At 40.1% G+C, this 22765-nt stretch overlaps 1 protein-coding gene across 1 annotated transcript; it reads left to right on the forward strand.

The window, feature by feature from the left end:
* Positions 1 to 1792: 1792 nt before the first annotated feature.
* Positions 1793 to 22460, forward strand: LOC309700312 (sodium/potassium-transporting ATPase subunit alpha-1-like). The gene is made up of 23 exons (XM_082523828.1): positions 1793 to 1848; positions 2296 to 2406; positions 5055 to 5114; positions 5467 to 5568; positions 5670 to 5771; positions 5977 to 6090; positions 6287 to 6421; positions 6825 to 6942; positions 7048 to 7316; positions 7411 to 7719; positions 8154 to 8288; positions 11717 to 11909; positions 12055 to 12230; positions 12341 to 12477; positions 12882 to 13032; positions 13117 to 13285; positions 13360 to 13514; positions 13609 to 13729; positions 14940 to 15085; positions 15219 to 15349; positions 20529 to 20630; positions 21509 to 21600; positions 22324 to 22460. Exons 1-23 carry the CDS (start codon positions 1837 to 1839, stop codon positions 22350 to 22352), a joined length of 3069 nt encoding a protein of 1022 aa, XP_082379954.1. The 5' UTR covers positions 1793 to 1836; the 3' UTR covers positions 22353 to 22460.
* Positions 22461 to 22765: the final 305 nt, after the last annotated feature.

Below are 22765 nucleotides of genomic sequence, written 5' to 3' on the forward strand. Positions count from 1 at the left end.
AGTCTTCTTGAAATTCCATTTCATTCTTTTCCCATTTCCCTTTTTGCATTTCTCTCCTTTACGTCATACCCACCCATCACCTCCTCATCACCCCTGTTCCATTTACCTACATATCTACTGAAGTCCGCTTCAATCACCAATCTCTGCCAATTCATCCAGAAGTCTACTAAATTCATTTAACCTGTGGGACAACATTCAGCACAACACTGTTTACATAATCTTCCTTCATGATAACCCCTACTCTATTTCTCTTCCAATCTACACGATCGCAAAGCAGTTTGAATCTAATGCTTCTGGCCTTGCTTCCCTTCCAACTGGTTTCTTACACGGACATTAAAACTACCTTCATTTTCTTCATATCAGCCAGCTCTCTCTTTACCAGTCATCCACCAGTCATCCCTCCATTTAAAGTACCTACTCTCACTTCCTTCTCTGCCTCCCAACATGCCTTTCCCTTTACCTCCTCCTCCTCTGTCTACCGCCAAACAATTTCCACCTTCTGGTCAACAAAACTATAGGCAGTCGTTGTTAATCCAGACCAGACCAATTTTGAACGGAGGTCTCATTCTGATCATCTCATGATGATCCATATGTCTGATTTGGCAATTAGATGCCCTTGCTGATGGAAACCTCCCCATGTATCCAGGCTTGTGACCGGCACTACTTGGCCAACCCAGTCATGGGTTTGGACTATCTTCCATACTGATCTTCCATGTGTGATTTTTTTTTTTTTTGGTTTTAAATATGCTGTTGAATTGTTGCTGGAATGTGGTCAGCGTCTATGATCTCAGCAAGGTTTCTAATCTCTGTAACATCTTCCACAGACAGACGTGTTGATTTTTAAGAAATTTCCAGAATCACAAGAGAAAGGAATTAATGCTGCAGTTATGTATGCATTTTTATACAGTCAAATAGTCTGTCATCTAGGTCCAGTGAGTTAATAACAACCCTTTCACTGGCCTTTATACACTTCTTTAATAATACTACTGGAGATTTTTCATGTTCCCCCCCCTCCGTTTTACTATTTCCTTCCTCATCTTGCAAAATCCAGTGATTGCATACAGTCATGAATTTACAACAAACATATCCAACAACTCATAGTGTCCCAGCCAGCTATCAAGGACAGTCATTTCTTCCTAAGCAGGAAGATCACGGGTTGGTTTCATAAGGGTCATCAGGGTTACAAATTTCCTTTGGTTGCACCATCGATCTGTGATGAAATTCTGGCTGAACCAGCAAGTCTTTTTGTATTGTGGATTTGTACAAGAATACAGAAATTTGAAATGTCTCTAGTCAGATCATGCATTTTATTACTAGATGAGACCTGATAAGACCATCCATCCTTCAATCCCTCCATCCATCCACTTTCAGAGTGGGGATGGAGCCTATCCACTCTACTCATGAAGTGAAAATCAAACAACATTCAGGCTTGATGTGCTGAAATGTATAGTGAGGATGCATTCTGAGAGAGAAGGAGGGCTACTGAGTCTTAATGGTCTATATTTTGCACCTCTCTTCCTGAGACTGTAGTGGTGGGATCCCTCAGACAAAATAGTGGATACTAGAGGTGAACAAAGCCATCAAGCGGAAGACCTACCTAGTACTTGACAAGCATGAGTGATAGTGGCTGAACCAAAAACTCAGGTGTGGGAGGAGTTCATTTAGATCATGGAAGCTTGCCTCCCTATACCACTGACCTCCCCAACTGTGCTCATCCCTTGTCCTCTAACCACTATTCCCCTAAGCTCCTCCTATCCAGGTATAAAGGTAGGCTAAAATGAGTAACCAATAGTCTCTGCTCTGGGCAGACTGAAGGATAGAGACTGCACTGCGACCATGGGATCGAAAGTAAGTGTTGTCACATTTTTTAACCTGGAGTTTAGACTTCATTTGGACTAAGTCTGGGCTCTTTAATTTAATTTAATTTTTTTTTTTTACATTTTTTTAGCTTTAAATTCATTTCAGTTTTTGGTTATGAGTTTTCAGTTAAGCTTTTATATTTTCATTGGACCTTAATATCACATTCTTATGTCAAAACCTTCCAGCTTTAAAAACTATCTGAAACCTTATTTTAAAATTATGTATGCGAATTTGAATTCACTGTTCTAATGATTAACAGCATGCCAATCAACAATATATTATCTATTAATTATTACCAATAATTACAAATAATAATTAATTAAGGTGGTTTTCTGCAGCTTTCTGAACAAATAGAAGACGACGCTTCAGGGAAATCTTCTCACATGTTTTGAATGTTATTTAGAACTTCATTTTGTCCCACTTTGTTCATTCCAGCGAATGAATGATGACTACAAACTGGCGAACACCTCAGAAAATGACGACAAAACAACCAAGAAGGGTCACAAATCCAAGGATACGGAGGACCTGAAAAAAGAAGTTGATCTGGTGAGTACTCCTCTTTTGTGCAGCCACTCTGTGATTATCTGTCAGGTAACACTCAAGCACACAAACACAACTTCTGCAAACGCTATAAAGAGTTTGTAACGTGCAAATATTCATCTTAATTAAGAAAGAAAGAGGCATTGAATGGAATGACTTTCATGAAATGGACTTAAGGACAACGTTAATCAGTCCATGTTACAGCTAGAGCATGAGCTCTGGCTGCCCAAGCTGTACTTCATAAACATTGTTGTGTACCATCCCATGTTAAGTTGTTAAGATGTTGGCAGTTATAAATGAACTTTTAAGTTTTGCTATCTAAAGAAGGTTTAAATGCTGAGTGAAGGAGCTGGTTGTATTTATATATTATTTTTTATTTTATTAAATGATATCTAATCTTGTATACACATACAGTAAACCTATATCATTCAACTGTCCATATTTATAAAATCACTTTAATAAAGTTTTAGGTGGGTTTGAATTCACATGTAGATATATCCGACAACCAGCAGAACAGCTAGTTTTCACCGCTGTCAGCCTTTTCTTGCTCTGAACCGGTGTCTTGGTCGCTTCTCAAGGTCACTGATGAAATTGCATCACTGGGGAAGCATCACAAGGCAAACAAAGGGATGACAAATTATTTCATAACAATAACATGGTGCCTGCAGGGTTTTGAGGGATAGTGACCTTGGCCAGGTCAGTTCGTAACCAAATAGAAAGCAAATAGAGGATTAAAATATTTTGCTGGTGATTCTTGTATGCTTCTAAAACAACTTTAGAAAAGATGCTATTTTGACAGAAGATGATATTCTGTTAAATAATTTTGAGAATAATTTTAAGCTCGTCCATCAGAAGGCCCGGTGAGCTTAGTCCATGGGAAGCTCTCTGCCATCCATCTGTTCTGTTCACGAGAATAATATTCCTCCTCCAGTATTAGTCAGAACTGACTTAAACTTACACACAGTAATATAGTGGTTCTTAACCCAGATAATGCTCAAGGTTAAGATTGTATGACCTTGACATTGACAAGCTTGACAAGGATTGTGATGAATGATTGGCGTACATACATGATTGATGTTCTAGTTTCTTGAATCCAGCCAATGACCCTCCTGCACAATGCCACCCAGCAGATTGTTATTAGGTGATTAAAGCCACGTCTTGGTTGCATATTAATGATCACTGTCCTATATCTTAACTTGAGCTCAAAGATGTGCTACAGGACATCTCAGTTCCATATACACATGATGAAAATGTGGTTTTTTTTGAGTAGGAACATCAAAATCAGTGGAGAAGTGTTCTCGAGCTGCAATAGTAGCAACAGTAGTGTATGGCATGTTCACATTATCTATAGCACATTTGGTAAGGAAAATGGCTTATTGGGTGAACCATGCAACCACACCCATTTTCTCATGTCACTGTAAAAACTGCTTATAAATGTGACTGATCACACTTCATCCAAGCTGAAGACTTCTCATTGAACAAGTAAATATTAATGAAATGCATCATTTTGTATTCAACCTACTCAGAGCAGCAGACGATTGAAACTTTAATTTTTTAAAGTCAAAGTGAACTTGTAGGTTAAAGACCTTTATTGTAATTTTACAAGCATACCAAAATTACATTTATCCTAATTTCACATATAATGACATAAGTACTGGACCAACTTCCTTAAACAACAGTGCAAGTGCATCAACAATATTATCTTAATCTCCTTTAGAAATATAGAGAAAAGTTGCTTTACCCACGACTGCTGAGGTGTTGTCATCACAATAAAGGTGCCTTGTGATGCTGACCACCTGGCATGAAGTTCGAGACAAGATGTTGCTCACATGCCATGATGTCAGATTGTGAACATCCTGCCTGTATGTGTTTTTGTTGCTTACAGTTAAAAGTCAGATGGCAGTCATGTCATCTGCAATTGTAACAATAGTGTTGGAGGTACGGATGGTTTCAAAGTTGTGTACACAGAATTTAGCAAAGGGTCACCATACAGCCTTGAGGTACTTTGGTCAGATATATATGTATGTATATATATATGTTTTTTTATATATAAGATATGACATGCTGCATCAAGTCAAAATGCAGATAGAGAATATTGTTCCTGTTGTGTCTTGTATTCTGTATTAAGACTACAATAAGTTGTTCTTTGACACTAATGAAATTGCTGAAATAATTTTTTGGGGCTAATTACAAATGTGCATGATCAACGTCATGAAATCAATGTTAATTTCTTTCATTAGAATTTATGTTGATTAAAGTTCAGCTACAAGTTTGTGAGGATGGACGCCCCTGCTGGGAAATTCAACTGCAATGTCAAAAAAATGAGCAAAACTCTTGGGAGGAAACATCAGTCAGATATTAAAGTGGTTAGAGTGGTTATTAGCAGCAACATTGTTTCCATTCACAGACAGATTCTAGTCTTACTTGACTGTTTGCTTTAGCTAATCTTAAATTTCCTCCATGGACCAAAACGTAGCCACAATGCTCAGTTTTTAGTCTTTTTTATGCTCTCTGTGTCCCTCTGGAGGACACGGGGAAGTTTACAAAAGATTTTTCTCAAAGGAGATTATAGCTGCAGCTTCACAATCACTGGGATTTTGACTTGTTTTTAAAAATGCATCTCTCTGTCTCTTTCTGTCTTTGTTTCACCTTAGGATGACCACAAATTAAGCTTTGATGAACTTCACAGAAAATATGGAACTGACCTGACAAGGGTGAGCACTCCAAATGTGTGATAAGGAGAGAGGGGAGGGAAGATTTGGCAGTCGGTGTATTTTTCTTGCATTCAATGCTTTGTCAACTTACTAGGCTATTTGTGAAGTAATGCCATTATTGGAGGTGTATTATCCAAGAAACACTGTGAAACTATTGCGAAAAAGTCAAGTCTGACTTCTTTTTCTGACATTAGATGGACATGACAAAAATAAATAAAATAAAAACACTCCTCAACGACCCACAAAACACACAATTAAAAGGGTCATAGGACCTGTAAAGAAAGAATTGTAGTGTACTCCACTTGTACAGACAGGTCTTTTGAGCTTGGAGTAACCGAGACACTGTTTTTAGGGTCTTTCTTCATCCAAAGCAAAAGAGATCCTGGCCCGAGATGGCCCCAACGCCCTCACACCTCCTCCCACAACACCCGAGTGGGTCAAGTTCTGCAAACAGGTGAGAGTCAAACCACAAATCTGTGTTTGAATTCAGATATTAGAAATGCAAAAAAGTGAGTACAACAAGCAAAGCCTGAATGTTTTTCCTCTGGTTTCCAGCTGTTTGGTGGTTTCTGCATGCTGCTGTGGATTGGTGCATTCCTCTGCTTCTTGGCTTACGCTATCCAGGTTGCCTCAGAGGAGAACCCTGGAAATGATAATGTAAGCAAGTCTTCATCTGAATTGTTATCTACTAAATAATGTGCATCCCAAAAAGTTGATCCTGTTCATCTGGATGCAACCTTTTCAGTTGAAAAGAATCAACTTTTTGGGACTACCTTCACTGGATGATTGAGCATGCATGAAGATAAACAATCTGTACCACTGTTTGCTGTACCACCTAACTCTCTCTTCTATCTTTATGTAGTTGTACCTAGGGGTTGTGCTTTCTGCTGTGGTCATGATCACGGCTTGCTTCTCCTACTACCAAGAGGCCAAGAGCTCCAGGATTATGGATTCCTTTAAGAACATGGTCCCACAGGTGAGACACTGAAAGGAAAACTAATGTAAATTCAACATATTTACAGCTTATATGAATTAAGAAACTGCAGTATTTTTTGCACAGTCTTAAGGGAAAAGTTCTGCACTGATGATACATTTTATCATCTGAAACTTTGCCGCTGGGATTAAAATCAAACTGAGTTAATCAAAAATTCCTAAAATCTTTGATTTCATAGCAAGCCCTGGTTATCCGTGACGGAGAGAAGAAAAGCATCAACACTGAGGAGGTGGTGCTTGGAGATTTAGTGGAGGTGAAAGGAGGAGACCGGATCCCTGCTGATCTGAGAATCATCTCTGCTCACGGCTGCAAGGTCTGTATCACAAATACTCTTTATGCCAGCAAACATTTTTGTAGAGCATGTGTTTGATATCTACTATTATTTATTTAAATGAGAAGAAGACATGCTGTGATGTTTAGTTAGTTTTAGACATAGTTTAGTTATGGCCGGCGACAGAGTCGAGCTCAGCCCTCAGTCCATTTAGATTAGCTAATCTTGTGCATGCAAGCTGATTGCTCAGCTGAAACATTTTTATGCATGGATGTTAAGTTGCTAAGTATATTGATGCATGTGGTGGTCTTCATTCTGAGTAGCATTTTTGTGATTCATTCAAACATCATACCAGTTCCCATTTATTCCTTAAGTCAAATTCATATTTATTAAATAGTATTCATGTGTTTGTTTTACCTGTATTACTTTCTTTTTAATCTCTCAGGTGGACAACTCCTCCCTGACTGGTGAATCAGAGCCCCAGACTCGTTCTCCAGATTTCTCCCATGAAAACCCACTGGAAACCAGGAACATTGCTTTCTTCTCCACTAACTGTGTTGAAGGTAGAGTATGAACAGCTTGTGGTTGATAGAGAAATTTATGTATAATATTTATTATATTGCCCACAAGCATGTTCCATTATCAATGGATTTCAATTGTCCGTTCAGGCACAGCCAGAGGAATCGTCATCAACACTGGAGATAATACTATCATGGGCCGTATCGCCACCCTTACTTCCAGTCTTGAAGCTGGAAAAACTCCCATTGCCATTGAGATCGAGCATTTTATCCACATCATCACTGGAGTGGCCGTCTTCCTGGGTCTTACTTTCTTCATCCTCTCCGTCATCCTCGGATACAGCTGGCTAGATGGTGTTATCTTCCTCATTGGTATCATTGTTGCCAATGTCCCAGAAGGTCTCTTGGCTACTGTCACTGTGAGTTTTGGTGTCTAATGACACTCTCTTTAAATACCTTTCAATTTATTGTTGTCATAGTTTACAGTTTTGAAAACTTACGTTTTGTCTGTAGGTGTGTCTGACTCTGACTGCTAAGCGTATGGCCAAGAAGAACTGCCTGGTGAAGAACCTAGAGGCTGTCGAGACTCTGGGCTCCACCTCCACCATTTGCTCTGACAAGACCGGCACCCTGACCCAGAACAGAATGACCGTGGCTCACATGTGGTTTGACAACCAGATCCATGAGGCCGACACCACTGAGAACCAGAGCGGTGTCGCTTTTCAAAAGAGCTCCCCCACCTGGACTGCTCTGTCTAGAATCGCCGGACTCTGCAACCGTGCCGTCTTCCTGGCTGGCCAAAACGATGTTCCCATTCTGAAGGTGAGAAACTTTCATCTTTAAAACTCCTCTAATTATCAAATTCTAATGCATAAATTACACATCTGCAGTAAATCTTTGCAGAATCTATAGCATAGCATATGCAACTGTTTTAAATATACAGCTTGAGCCATAGCAAGAGGTGGCCAGTGAGATTGTTGGATCTACCATATATGACATACGTATTTCTTGCACTGTGAGTCCACTAAATGTGACAGGGTGGGTAATTTATTGCAAATAGTATTTGTATAATATGTGTGGTTACAGGTTTCTTTTTGTCAATGTTGTAAATTTATTTGTTTATTAACCAACAAATATTCGAGCTATTATATTGTTATTTATTGCTCATTCATTTTTATTTGCAATATATTGTTATTAAAAAAGGGACTTGATCCATGATCGATATAATCTGTTTCTTGTTTTGCTAAAACCCGCAGAGAAATATTGCTGGTGATGCCTCAGAAGCTGCTTTGCTGAAGTGTATCGAGCTGTGCTGTGGATCTGTTAGTGAAATGAGAGAAAAATACCCCAAAATTGCTGAGATTCCCTTTAATTCCACAAACAAATACCAGGTAAACAATCCACACAATGTATTAAAATTTAAAATGATATTGTATATAAAGATTGTATGTTAGTTTATATGTGTGACTCCACCTAAGAGTCCACCTGAGACCTGGAAGCTGTGCCCATCTTTGATAAACAGTTATGGGCACAAGAGTGTAGAACAATTCAATTCAATTCAATTCAATTTCTTTATTGTCCCACAAGGGGAAATTAGTTTAGCAGCAGGAGGATAAGAACAAACAGAACAATACTATAAAACAAAAATAACAATAATAATGATAGAAAATTCAAGGACAATTATTTGCCATTAAGGAGACAAGACACAGTAGGGATAAAAGAGACCTGGAGTCTTTTAGTCCTCCTCGGAGGTACTCTAAAACGGCGGCCGGAAGGCAACAACTCAAACTCACTGTGAAGTGGATGGTTCACACAATTAATAATAGAATGAGCCTTTCTAAGCACATTTCTATTGTAAATGGCCAAAAGTCCATCTTGCCAGCGCCCTGAAATTTTGCTAGCAGTTTTTACCAGAAGTCCCAACCGATTCTTATTCTTCACCGTCAGGTTACCAAACCAGGCAGCGATACAAAAAGACATCACAGATTCGATAAAACTTCTATAAAACAAGGACAACATCTCAGATGAGACGTTAAAAGATCTCATTTTCCTTAAAAAGAACAGTCTTTGTTGAACTTTTTTAGTAGTGGCATCAGCATGAGATTCAAAACACAGTTTATGGTCAAGTACCACACCTAGATATTTATAACTCTCAACGATCCCAATATCGGCAGTTTTAATGATAGTGGGTGATGAGCTATAAGAGGACTTCCTAAAATCAATAATCATGTCTTTAGTTTTTGACACGTTAAGTGAAAGGAAGGACTCATCACACCAATTCACAAAATCATCTACAACCTGTCCATGGCCTGACTCGTCCCCCACTAGAAGACTGACGATCACTGTGTCGTCAGCAAACTTCAGGATGTGTCTGTTTGTGAAATTGCTGCGACACTCATTTGTGTACAGAATGAACAGAAGGGGAGAGGCAACAACCCTGGGGTGATCCAGTAGAGGAGGAGAGCACATCAGAAAAGACATGATTTACCCTCACACATTCTAACCTATTAGTCAGAAAGTCTGTCACCCAGCCGACCAGACTAGTGTCAAGCTTGAAATGATTGTAAAGCCTGTCAGCAAGTAAGAGGGGTTGAATTGTATTAAATGCAGATGAAAAGTCAGCAAATAATAATCTTGCATGGGTGTGGGGGGCCTCAAGATGCTTATACAAGAGATGCAGGAGTGTGACAGCAGCATCCTCCACACCTCTCCCTGCTCTATAGGCAAACTGGAAGGGGTCAAGATGGTGTTCAACATGCATTAAAATCTCCTTCTTAATTATCTTCTCAAATGTCTTCATCACTAAAGAAGTCAGAGCCACAGGCCTAAAATCATTCAGTGCCTTAGGAGAACTGCCCTTAGCAACAGGAACAATGATCGCATGTTTCCAAATTTTAGGTACAGACTGTAGCTCTAAAGAAAGTGAGAAGATATAGTGAAAAATCCCACTCAGCTGATCAGCACAAGTTCTCAGTACCTGTCCACAGATGTTGTCAGGTCCAGGACTCTTGCTTTTGGTATGTCTAAAAAGATTAGCTACCCCTGTCTCATCAATACAAATAGATGGGGGAGTGATGGTCTTTTCCCTCAGTGTGCTGGTCTGCCTAGAACAATCATAGTTCTCAAAACGAAGGTAAAAACTGTTAAGACTGTCTGCCAGATGTTTGTCAGAGGTAAACCCCTCTAAGGTAATGCTGCTTTTACCTTTCGTCTGTAGCCCTGCCATTGTTTTCATACCAAGCCAAGCTCTTTTGAGGTTGTTACTGCTGAGTTCTGCCTCAATCTTATTTCTATACCTCATCTTGGCGATCTTTATTGCAGCCCTCACCTCCTTCCTCAATATTCTCACAGTGGGAACGTCTCCCTCGTTAAAAGCAATTTTCCTTTTAAGAATCAGATCCTTAATATCTTTAGAGAGCCACGGTTTGTTATTAGGGAAAGTCTTAAATTCTCTGACTGGAACCACAGAGTCTTTGCAAAAAGAGATGTAGCTACACACCACATCAGTGAGTTCATCCAAATCAGAAGTGCTCTCTTGAAACACGGACCAGTCAGTGCAATCAAAACACCCCTGAAGGGCAACACAACTGTCTTTTGTCCAGACATTAGTCCACTTCACACAGGCCTTCTCCCTCCTAATCACAGATCTGTAAGCAGGGAGGAGGTGAATAACATTGTGATCCGAAGAACCTAGCGCAGGTCCGGCCACAGACTTGTATGCCCCCTTAATTGGTCCATAACACAAATCCAGCGTTTTGTTATGCCTTGTAGGACAAGTGACATATTGAAAGAAATTGTTCAGTGATTTCTTAAGATTACAATTGTTAAAATCACCGAGAATAAAATTATCCGGTGAGAGAGTCTGCAGATTGTGTACCACTTTAAAAATGGCATCAGCAGCAACTTTAACGTCAGCCTTAGGATGAATGTAAACAACAGTGACAAAAATTTGAGGGAACTCCCTCGGTAAGTAAAAAGGCCTGACAGATACTGAAAGGAGCTCGATGTCAGGAAGACACAACCGCTCCCGCACAGTAAAATTATTACACCAGCCCTGGTTGATATATAAACAAACCCCTCCTCCGTGAGATTTGCGTGTTACTCCACAGTTCCGATCCAATCTGACAGGGGTCCCAAAGCCGCTGATTCGCAGTGAAGTGTCACTGTCCATATCGGTCAGCCATGTCTCGGTAAGCGCCATCAGACAAGCCTCCCTGTATTCCCGTAGATGAAGCACATTCCCTTGTAATTCATCCATTTTGTTCCTAAGAGATTGGACATTGGCCAGAATCATAGAAGGCAGAGGAACACGATTCTTCCTCCGAAGTTTTCTTACACGCTGACGCACGCCGCCTTTCTTTCCGCGTTTTCTCAAGCGGCGGGGCTTTCCAAAATTAGTCTTTGACCGGGGAAATAAATCCTCACCAAGAAGCACATCTGTCCGAGCATTAGAAGAGTCGTACATAGACAAACAGGACCACCGTAATCCAAGTAGTTCCTCGCGTGTATAAGTGATTGTCAGTGAGAGTGAATGACTCCAGGTGAATATCGCCAACAACAATAAAACTAAGGTGTAGAAGATCTCCATGTCGGCAAAAAGTTAAAACCACGGTTAAGAACAGAGTTAAAACAAAGTTAAAAACAAAAAGAGAAAGAAAATGCCAATAAATGCCAATAAACACCTGCTGCAGGTCACCACAAGAGCAGCGCCCGTCTCACAGCTGATCACAGCCCTCAACATAGTCATTTTGCATTACATAAACCACTGATAGTATAGATAAGACCTGCATTTAAATCCAACCTTTCTGCTGTCCCACAGCTCTCTATTCATAAGAACACAACCCCCAGAGAAACCAAGCATCTGCTGGTGATGAAAGGAGCTCCAGAGAGGATTTTGGATCGCTGCGCCACCATCATGCTTGACGGCAAAGAGCAGCCTCTGGACGACGAACTAAAAGATGCCTTCAATAGCGCCTATCTTGAGTTGGGAGGTCTTGGAGAGAGAGTTTTGGGTACAGTTTATTTTCATTTCAACCATGTTGAGTACAGTACAGAGAGAAACGAGGCAGCTTTCCTCCCAGACCATAACAGATACAGATTCTGATTGATTCTGAACAGACAATTGAATCTCAATCGCATTTTATTTGTGCCTTATAGGTTTCTGCCACTATCACTTGCCTGATGAACAGTTCAAAGAAGGCTTTGCTTTTGACACTGATGATGTGAACTTCCCCACTGAGAACCTGTGCTTTACTGGCCTCATGGCCATGATTGACCCTCCTCGTGCTGCTGTGCCCGATGCTGTTGGTAAATGCAGGAGTGCTGGAATCAAGGTATGATAACTGTTTGAAAGAACATCTCAAATTTTGATTTTTTTGGATATAGTTTATAAAACAAATTCTGCACATAAACTTTAAACATTTTATCTCCTCAATCCTTGCAGGTCATCATGATCACAGGTGACCATCCAATTACAGCCAAGGCTATTGCTAGAGGTGTGGGTATCATCTCAGAAGGCAATGAGACTGTTGAAGACATTGCTGCCCGTTTGAATGTTCCAGTTTCAGAGGTCAACCCTAGGTTAGTTCTCTTATCAAGATTTATTTAGCTAACTTTGAGGATAAGTAGCCGCTGTTCATAAACAGAGGTCATGTAATCTGTAAAGCAAAAATGCCTTTTATGTGAAAATACTGTATTTTCTCTGAAACTTTAATTCTTTATAATACAAGTGTAATAACACTTCTGTTGTGTGGGGGGAAATGTGATTCATATGCAGCGGGAATCCAACATTTTCTGAAGTCGAATATTTTCTAATGTTGCTTTTTGCTTAACATACCATCTTTTTTTTCTTTTTTTGCCAGGGTTAATTCAGTCTTTGTTCTATACCAATGTTTTCATCTTGTCTTCATCATGCCCTGTGCTCAGACACAGGACGTTGGATAACAACTGCTGTTATACTTACACTGTTGTAATCTAATCTACAGGGATGCTAAGGCCTGTGTCATCCATGGTGGGGAGCTTAAAGACATGACCCTAGAGGAGATTGACGATGTGTTGAGGAACCACACTGAAATTGTATTTGCCAGGACCTCCCCTCAACAGAAACTGATCATTGTGGAAGGATGCCAGAGACAGGTGAGCATCGGGGGGATTCTCACAGACACAGTTTGACAAGTGTTTTATTTGTGACTTGTAAAAAACACTTTATTCCTTGTACAGGGAGCCATTGTGGCCGTGACAGGTGATGGTGTGAACGACTCTCCAGCTCTGAAGAAAGCTGACATCGGTGTCGCCATGGGCATCGCTGGATCTGATGTCTCTAAACAGGCTGCTGACATGATACTGCTGGACGATAACTTTGCCTCCATTTTAACTGGAGTGGAAGAAGGTAAGACCTTGGGAAAAATGTCGAATTATATAAAATACAAAGCATCACTGAATCTGCTAAATTACTTTGTTCAGGCCGTCTGATCTTTGACAACTTGAAGAAGTCCATCGCCTACACTCTGACCAGTAAAATCCCTGAGATGTCACCCTTCCTCCTCTTTGTGATCGCCAACATCCCTCTGCCCCTGGGAACCGTCACCATCCTCTGTATTGATCTGGGAACTGATTTGGTGAGCTGTTTGGCTCTTCATCCTGCTCTATGTAGAGGTTCAAATGGTAGATAATGCAGTTATGGGTTGATTTTGTTTACTTGTGGTGTCACAGGTCCCTGCAATTTCTTTGGCTTATGAACAAGCTGAGAGTGACATCATGAAGAGACAGCCCAGAAATGCATCAGACAGGCTGGTGAACGAGAGACTCATCAGTATGGCTTATGGACAGATTGGTAACACATTATTTATACTTTTAAACCTTTAATTATTCTGTTCCTATTTGCTGTATTATGTCTTGATGCATGCTCCATCATACAGGTAAAGAAATCCCCAAAAGTTGATTCTGTTAATCAGGACGTCCCGTTTTCAGTAGGAGAAATGTTTCATCACTCATCCAAGTGTCTTCTTCTGTCTCAACTGACTGAGATGGAAGAAGTCTCCAACGTTATAAAATGGTACATTTGCATACTTATAAAACTAGCAACATTAAATGAAAACTGGACAGTGAGGTCAGTTTCATGATCATTAATATGCAAATTGTCATTATTATTGATTATTCATCAACAACCACTGATCAATGGCCATGAGTACCATTCACAGAGAGTTGGGTAATGGCTGCAATCACAGCATTGTAAGATGGTAGCTCTTCACTCTTGTGCCATCCGCTTCATCAGAGGTGGTTTGGTTTCCCCGATGTGTAAATCCTGGCTATCCTCTTGGCACTTAACAGTGTACACTATGTTACTCTGTTTGTGTCAGGAGACCTGATCCTTGGGGTGGACCAATTTTTGGCGCAGCGTGTTTTGGGGTTTAAAAGCTGCAAAGACACAGTGTTTAGAAAAAAATGCGTCTCAACTGTTCCGATACTCCTGACACGTATGGGATCAGTACGGGTTTTGGCTTCGACTGCGGTTGTCCTTCTCTCCTGGATCAGCTGGAGCTTTCCTTTGGTGCCTTCCCAGCTTTGAGAAATATTCAGTTGGGATAACCACATTTACTCAGGGCCTTCTTGTGTGTGCATTCTTGTACCATTCTCTGGTCACAATTGTCGCAAAAGTAACAATACAAAGTTTCTAAAAAGTTTCTCATTTGAAAAATGTTCAAAAAGGAAGATGTTTAAGAATGAAGATTGAAGAAACTTAATAGGTCCAAATTCAATTAACAATAATTGTTGTTTTTTTTAAAGTAACATTTTGTGATCAATTTCAATATCACATTTGTAAAGTATTCCCAAATATTTCCTTCTGTGGTTTGGTTCTGTGTCATAATCTTTGAATTCTCTGTCCATTATATCTATTTACCTTGGCTTTGCATAGAATGACATTGACGTGTCATATTTGTTCATGTTTATTTATGAAGAAACTGCCACAGTTGTAAAATAAAAAGTTCAAACTTTCTCTGATAAGAATCCATTGACGTTTTCTGTTGTTTTCTTCATGGTAGGCATGATACAGGCCTCAGCTGGCTTCTTCACATATTTTGTCGTCCTGGCTGAAAATGGATTTTTGCCCTTGGATCTCATGGGACTTAGAATCTTCTGGGATAACAGATTTCTAAATGACCTAGAAGACAGCTATGGGCAGGAGTGGGTCAGTCTGACTTGTGTTACTAGCTGTACTTTGGACTGTGAAAATGATCAAACTTTACGTTACAGTCCACTGAAGTTTCAGTGCTCAAAATCAAAAACATTCCAATCTTTTCATCTCTTTTTTTATACACCAGACATATGAGAGCAGAAAGATCTTGGAGTTCACCTGCCACACAGCCTTCTTCTCCAGTATTGTGATTGTCCAGGTGGCCGATCTGCTCATCTGTAAAACAAGGAGGAACTCTATTTTGCAGCAAGGAATGAAGTACGTATACATCAAGATCCGAAAGAGCTCCAATGGGTGTGATAGAACTTTACAATTCAATTGTATTAAGTGCCAAATCACAAAAACATTTGCATCAAGGCGCTTTATATCATAAGGTAAAGACCCTACAATAAAACAAAGAAAAACACCCAAATCATATGGCCCCCTACAAGCAAGCACTTTGGCAAGAGGGGGAAGGAAAAACTCCCTTTTAACAGGAAGAAACCTCCTGCAGAACCAGGCTCAGGGGGGAAATACCAGTTAGGTTGAGGGGAGAAAGCAAGGACAAAGACATGCTGTGGAAGAGAGCCAAAGATGAAAAATAACAATGCATCATGGGTAGCTTAGCCCTATTTCATGAGCTGGTTCCAAGGAAGAGGGGTCTGAAAGCATCAGGTTTGAGGTAATGAGACCCAAATGCAGAATTCCTCCAAGAAAAGACAGTGAGTTTATTTACAGGGTTAAAAAATGCGCAAGTCCCAGCACTGTGGTTCCCATGGCGATTTCTCCCAAATCCCAAACAGTGCTTGTGTCCATGGTGGGAATCGTGAAACAGCAACTCCAATTCCAAAACACTGGCTCCACTCCCATGAAAACAACTCAGCTCCAGATTCATAGTGAAGACAAAACACACTGGTGATGGCTAGGCAATCCACCAGCAAACAAGGTTTTCATTAAGCAATCCACTGCCATACTGACGAGTTCAATACACTGTTAAGTAGGGATGCTGCCGATGACGGTAATCAGCTGCAGATGGCAGCAACAGATGAGCAGCAGGTGTGGCTGACTCCAGTGAGTGAACACTTCAGCGCTGAACAATACTCAGCACCAAAACCTCCAGGGATGCAAAAGTCCCACACAAAAGCACACACAACAGGGAGAGAGAGATGTGAGGGGAGTAGCAGCAAAAACACACACTCAGACACAACGGGCAGGTCGAGCGATGAGGGCTGCTGGACCATGACAGAAAGCTGAAGGCTCTGTCTGCCGTTCTACTTTTAAATACTCTCTCACGCAGCGTGAGAGCAAAGAGTTTTAATGGCGTGATATGGTAGTGTAAGGTCTTTAGGATAAGATGGGCACTGATTGATCAAGACCTTGTATTTGAAGAAAAGGTTTTAATATTTCATTCTGGATTTAACAGGGAGCCAATGAAGACAAAAAATATGTAAGAAATATGCTCTCTCTTTCTAGTCTCTGTTGGTACTCTTCTGCTGCATTTTGGATCAACTGAAAGTTTCAGACATCCTGATAATAATGAATTACAGTAGTCCAGCCTGGAAGTAGTAAATCCACAAACAAGTTTTTCAGCATCACTCTGAGACAGGAGTCATTCTATTTTGAACGTGTTTTTATCTCTGTTCACAAGTTTCTGGATTTCTTTTTTTTATAAGACTGAACTTTATTTTTCTATATTCACATTCTGTTTAACCTGTTGCTTTTTTGAAGAAGTGGTGCAGACTAATGAAGCAGTCTACTGACAAAAGTTACAAATAGTTGTTTAAAATGAAAGCAGTTTAAAACTAATTACTGAATGATTCATTGTGAATTAGTTTATTATCTAAATAAAGGCTCAGCTAGTTTAGATGTTTAGATGGGGCGTGAAAATATTTCTTCCTGCCACGTGGGGAATTATGTCAAAAGTATGAGACCCGCTGAATTTAGGGAAGCACAGCATATTTAATGCCTACAGCACGCTCTAATTGCTGTAATAAAATGTTATGGTCAACAGGATTAAACTCTCTTGTCTAGCAGGACAAGCACAGAGATAAGAAGATCACTTGTAACCTTCACCCAGTGTTTGTATTTCAAGTTTAAGTAATATTCTTTGATTTAGTGTTATTCGTGGTTTTGGGTGTCAGTGTTTATTATAGGTTGTGTATAGTCTCTGTGCCTGTGTTTACTCTGCGCCTTCCCTGTGTTCTTCGTTTCATGTCAGGTACCATTGTCTCTATGTTTGTGCATCTCCTGTGTCTCCTCAGTCAGTCATGTCTCCCTGTCTCAGGGTCAAGTCCGCTTCTTTGTGAATGTCTCATGTTTCCTGTTTTATTTTGAAAGTCCATCTTCTAGTGCTCATTGTGTTCAGTTTTGGTCTAAGGAGCTTGGAAAGAAAAGCATCTGGACTTCTTTAAGTTGCTTGAAGACGTTTCACCTCTCATCCGAGAAGCTTCATCAGTTCTAGGCTCAAATGGTGACGAGTCCTAGATTTAAGCTCTGTGGGAGTAACCCACCGAGAGGGACATGGACCCCCTAATGATCCTCTACCTAATCACAGGAGCCAAGGTGTGAAAACGGGTGTGGGTCACAATCAGGCAAGGGTGAGCCCACTGTGAAACCTAGTCCCACCCTATCATGCAATTTCCTGTGGTCAAAAGGCCCAGGATGTGAGTGGACGTTAAGGCATCTGGGATCTCATAACTGGATTACAGATGGCAGACAGTTGGTGTAAACCACCGCCTCTGTTCAAAGATGGTCATTCACAGCGGACATAGATGGTTTCTTTCACTCCTCTTTCAAACTGTCTTCTCTGTCCAAAATATGACATTGGCATCCTCTAAAGAGTGACCTTTGTCCTTTAGATCCTGATGGACAGCCAAGTCTTGTCCTGTGGAGGCGGCTCTTCTATGTTGTGCCATGCGCTTGTGAAGTGGCTGTTTCGTCTCTCCAATGTAGAGGTCTGGGCATTCCTCGCTACACTGTTCGGCACACACTATGTCGCTAAGTTTGTGTTTAGGAGTTTGTCTTTGGGATGAACCAGTTTCTGTCTGAGTGTGTTGCTGGGTCTGAAGTAAACTGGGATGTCGTGCTTGGAGAAAACTCTCCTGAGTTTTTCTGATGCACCGGCTACATAGGGGAGGATAATGTTGTTACGTCTGTCTTTCTGATCCTCCCTAGCTGGTGTCTGACCTTCTTTTCTGTGCATCTTTGCTGACTTGATGAAAGCCCCATTAGGATTACCACATGTTTCAGAGCTTCCTTTACATGTGTGCATTCCCTCTTTTTTCCTTCAGGCTTAGAGGGAAGATTTTCTGCCTGGTGGTGTAGGGTCCTGATTACTCCAGGTTTGTGTTCCAGAGGGTGATGGGAGTCAAATAGGATGCTCTGGTCTGTGTGTGTGGGCTTTCAGTAAACTTCTGTTTTCCATTCCCTTCAATGTGCGCGGCACAGTCCTGGAATGGCAAACAGTCATCCTTTGTGTCTTCCCTGGTGAACGTTAAAAAGAGCAGTGAAGGATTCCACTTCTTGGGTTTTGATTTTGACCCAGGTGTCGTCCACATATCTGTACCAGTGGCTGGGTACACTCCCTTTAAAAGAGCCAAGAGCCTTCCTTCCCACTTCCTCCATGTAAAGGTTGGCCACAATAGTTTTGCTTCCTCCCTGTCTTGTGTGTATTTGATTACTCCCAGCTCTGTTTCCCTCCTGTGTCTCATTCCCTCATTATTACTCTGTGTATTTTAGCCCTGTTTTTTTCTCTGCCTGTTGTCGTGCCAGCCCTCGTGTTCCTTTTCTGTTTATTGTATTCCTAGCTCCCTAGTTTTGGCTTTCCTGAAATTCATGAAGTTATTGCTGCCTAATGTTAAAATGTTGGTTCAACAGAGCTCTGTCTTTTTGTCAGCCTGGCTACAGTGTTGAAGGGAAAACTATGGTTGTTCTTATTTTCTTCAGTCAGTGATGATTATTAAGATGTTCTATCTTCACGGTGGGCTTTTTTAAAAATAAAGCAGCAGATTACTTTTCCAGGCTAAATCATGATCTTCCAAATTTTTGAGATACCATTTCACATCTACTGTGATCAAATCTACTCCCTACCGCTGTGTAATCCATTATTCTAAATTTGAATATTATTAGGAAATGATCAAGCAAGAGAGGGTTTTCAGGACACACTGTTAAATGTTCAGTTTCTGTGCGCTTTGTCAGAACAAAATCTACAGTGTAATTGAAGTGGTGGGTGCGTTCTTCTACATTTTGAAATAAGTCAGTTGAGTCTAACAGATTAAACACCATGATGAGGCATTTCTAGCATCTACATGGATGTTAAAATCACCCACAATAATGATTTTATCTGAGCTGAGCACTAAATTGGATAAAAAGTCGGAGAAATCAGACAGAAACTCTGAATAAGGCCCAGGTGGACGATAGATGATAACAAATAAGACTGTTTTTCTTTTTTCTTTTTTTTTAGTTTTTCAGCTGGGGTGGACACGGTTAAGAATCAGGCTTTCAAATGATTAAAAATCTGTCTGGTTCTTTGGTTGATTAATGAGCCGGAAATTGCTGCGACACTCTCCCCTTGGCCTGTGTAGACCGCAACTTTGCTTCCTGGTCCAAACTCTGGATAGTCACGTTTTGGGATGTTTAATAAATTTGGCCAGATTTTAAGAAATGAGACCTGGTCCATCCAAAGTGGGATGGATGCTGTCTCTCCTAACAAGACTTTGTTTCTTTCAGAAAGTTTCCCAGTTATCTATAAAGCCCACATTGGGTTTTTTGGACACCACTCAGACAGTCAGCAATTTAAGAACATTCAGCTAAACGTGTGACTCCTGGTCCAATTCAGGAGGGGACCAGAGAAAACTACTAACGTTGTTTTGGCGTGGTTGCACATCGACTTCATATTAATTTTAGTGACCTCTGATTGACATAACTGGGTGTCATTACTGCCGACGTGAATTATAATTTTACAGAATTTAAGTTAGCCAGCAGATTTAAATTTCCCTCCCTGGAAGACAAGTGACTATGGTTGCCAGTGTTTCCAGCTTCATATGTCTCAGAACAGAGTTGTCCATTTCCAGAGCTTGTTCCTTGGCCGGTGTGTCACTGAATGGACATATGGCTGGTGGTGGAGTACCAGGGGCTTCTGTTTAGCATTTCTGACTGACATCAGCATCCATACAGCCTAGAACAAGTATAAAACTCGAACCATTTGAAGAACAAGCTCCGCAAACAATTTCAAATTGTATTATTCCACAAATCAGGCTGAAAGCTTACCTAAAAGCTGGAATGGATATACATGAAACTTAATATTTTATTTATTAAAGAAAATGAGCCAATGTTAAATATATATGTAGTACAACAAAGGATATACCAAGTTCCAGAACAGAAAAAGAGCACTCAAATCAAATATTAAAAAAATAGTTTCAGTTTTATTGATATTGACTGACATTTTTCTTTTGTACAGGAACAATGTCCTTATCTTTGGGATGTTTGAGGAGCTGGCTCTTGCTGTGTTCCTGTCATACTGCCCAGGCATGGACATTGCCCTGAAAATGTACCCTATGAAGTGAGTAAAGCAGATAAGCTAATACTATGATTTTCCATTAGGCAATAGTGTGAACGCTTAGAGATACCCTTTCTAGGCATTTTTTTTTTTTAAATTCAGCAATTATAATGACTAATTCCTAATGCACAATTGTCCTTTTCTCTGTGGTGTTTGTGGCTGTTTCCTTTGCCATCTTCATTTATGTACGGGCATTCACGTTCCCAAGCCAATTCCTGTCGTTTTCAACATTCACCATAACATCGACAGGATCAGTTGAGTCTGTTATCTGCTGCCCCTGCATCGCATCATAGAGTATGGCTCTGGCCAACACAGACTCATAATTCATCCTGCTCATCTTCTGGCAGATGTTTTCTCTGAAAAAGAAGATAGCTTTCCCCTCCCTAATAGAAGCCTTTTGTGTTTTAAGTCCTCCACACAGACCCCACGGATGTAAGTAGGGGTCGCTGATGTTCATGTCCTCCTCCTATCATCAACCAGTTCCTTAGTCTTTTCCACATTAAACAGCAGATGGTTATGCCAAGTACAAAAGTTGTCCACCACAGTCCTGTACTCTCACCACCTTCTCTGATACCTCCCACTACTGCAGTCATCAGAAAATGTCTAAAGGTGACAGACATCTGTGCAGTTCTGTGACCTGTTAGTCAGACCTGTTAGATTTAGTTCATTGACCAACTCCACGCTACATTTGACTTCACTGCTCTTTGTTTACCTTAAACCATTCATGCCAGTCCAGACCTCCCCCATAATCTTCTGGCACTCAAGTTTCCCTTTGTCCTTGGACTCCTCACCTGATGTCCTCAGTCACTTCAGCAGCGTCAAAGAAATAATGTCAGTGTAGTAGTTGTAATTCAGTCTCTGTCTGTCCATCCAAACCTTAGGCCATTATGGTGGTTCTGTGGATTACCGCACGGCTTCCTTCTCTTCTTTTATGATGAAATCAGAAAATATATCCTCAGACACCACCCAGGAGGTAAGAGTTTTATTCAGGAATGACCAAACACTTTGGACACATTTTTATCCATATTTTTTTCCTTCATGAAAGCCCTTTCTTTTTTCACCCATTTTTAAAAAAATTACTTGCACATAAATTCTTTGGAATTTCTCTGACTAGAAATAGGTTAATAAGTTATTAAGTTCCATTTGGCCCCATCTATTTAAGCGAGAGCATCTCATATATATAAAAATCCATTAGCTTTTTTTAGACACATATTAATATAAATCCTGTTTTCAATGCCATTATTATTAATAATTTTAATTAATAATTTGTTTAAAACTAAAAACTAAAAATCATGATCAAATATCAATCCTTTTAGCCCTTCCACCAAATGTATTTACATTGGTTAACATTTAAACTAACCTTGAGACTACAAGCATCAGCAAAGAAAAAGGTACTAAAAGTCCAAAAGTTTTAAATGGTTGAATATCTTAAGAAACCAAAGTAAACTCTAAACTCCACTAGTTAAAGTCAGTCACGATGCTTGAATCTAAGCAGAACCTGTATGCAGGGCTGGCTCTGATACAGCTGTGTGAAACTGTCCATGTTAAAGCCTTTTACATATTTAATTACAAATGCATAATCAACAGAGTTATATCAAAAATCTTTGTCATTTGGACAACATAAAGAATTAAAAAAAAATGTGAGGTGAAATTTCACAAAAATGATGTCCCTAATCGTGTCTCCTTTGGTTTTTAGGCTGGTTGGAGAAGGAGACATACTACTGAGCCAACATGAGACAGACATGAAGGCAGTGTGTGTTTCATCACTACTTAATGTTATCTTAAGTGTTTGTTAGAGATGCTATAGCTCTAAAAACACCACAAAGCATGGATAGATTAAGAATATCTTTATGAATGTGTGTACCGAAATAAAGTATTTCTAATCTAAAATCAAGGCTGTCTGCATTTTTATTCAGTTTTCTTGTAAGTTTCTTTGTTATGTTAAAAGTGGGGAAAAAAACTGTCTCAGGGTTTTTTTTCCCCAAGGTTCAGTATCTTGCCTGTGAATACTCTCCAAAGTTTTTAACTTTCTGAGAAGAAGTTAGAGATGATTTGTTTAGGGGCACCTGCTACTTTATGGACACTAAGTTGTGTAATCCTCACATTCATTTCTGAGATTTTAAATGTTTTCCTTGTCC

The sequence above is a fragment of the Aulonocara stuartgranti genome, assembly GCF_965226115.1.
Source record: "Aulonocara stuartgranti genome assembly, chromosome: 23".
Lineage (NCBI taxonomy): Eukaryota > Metazoa > Chordata > Actinopteri > Cichliformes > Cichlidae > Aulonocara > Aulonocara stuartgranti.

Bases quoted from the DNA above. Each gene is read 5' to 3' on its own strand.
- LOC309700312 (XM_082523828.1), top strand. The intron at 6,943-7,047 runs GTAGAGTATGAA...TTGTCCGTTCAG, and splicing joins CTCCACTAACTGTGTTGAAG to GCACAGCCAGAGGAATCGTC. The intron at 13,515-13,608 runs GTGAGCTGTTTG...GTGGTGTCACAG, and splicing joins TTGATCTGGGAACTGATTTG to GTCCCTGCAATTTCTTTGGC.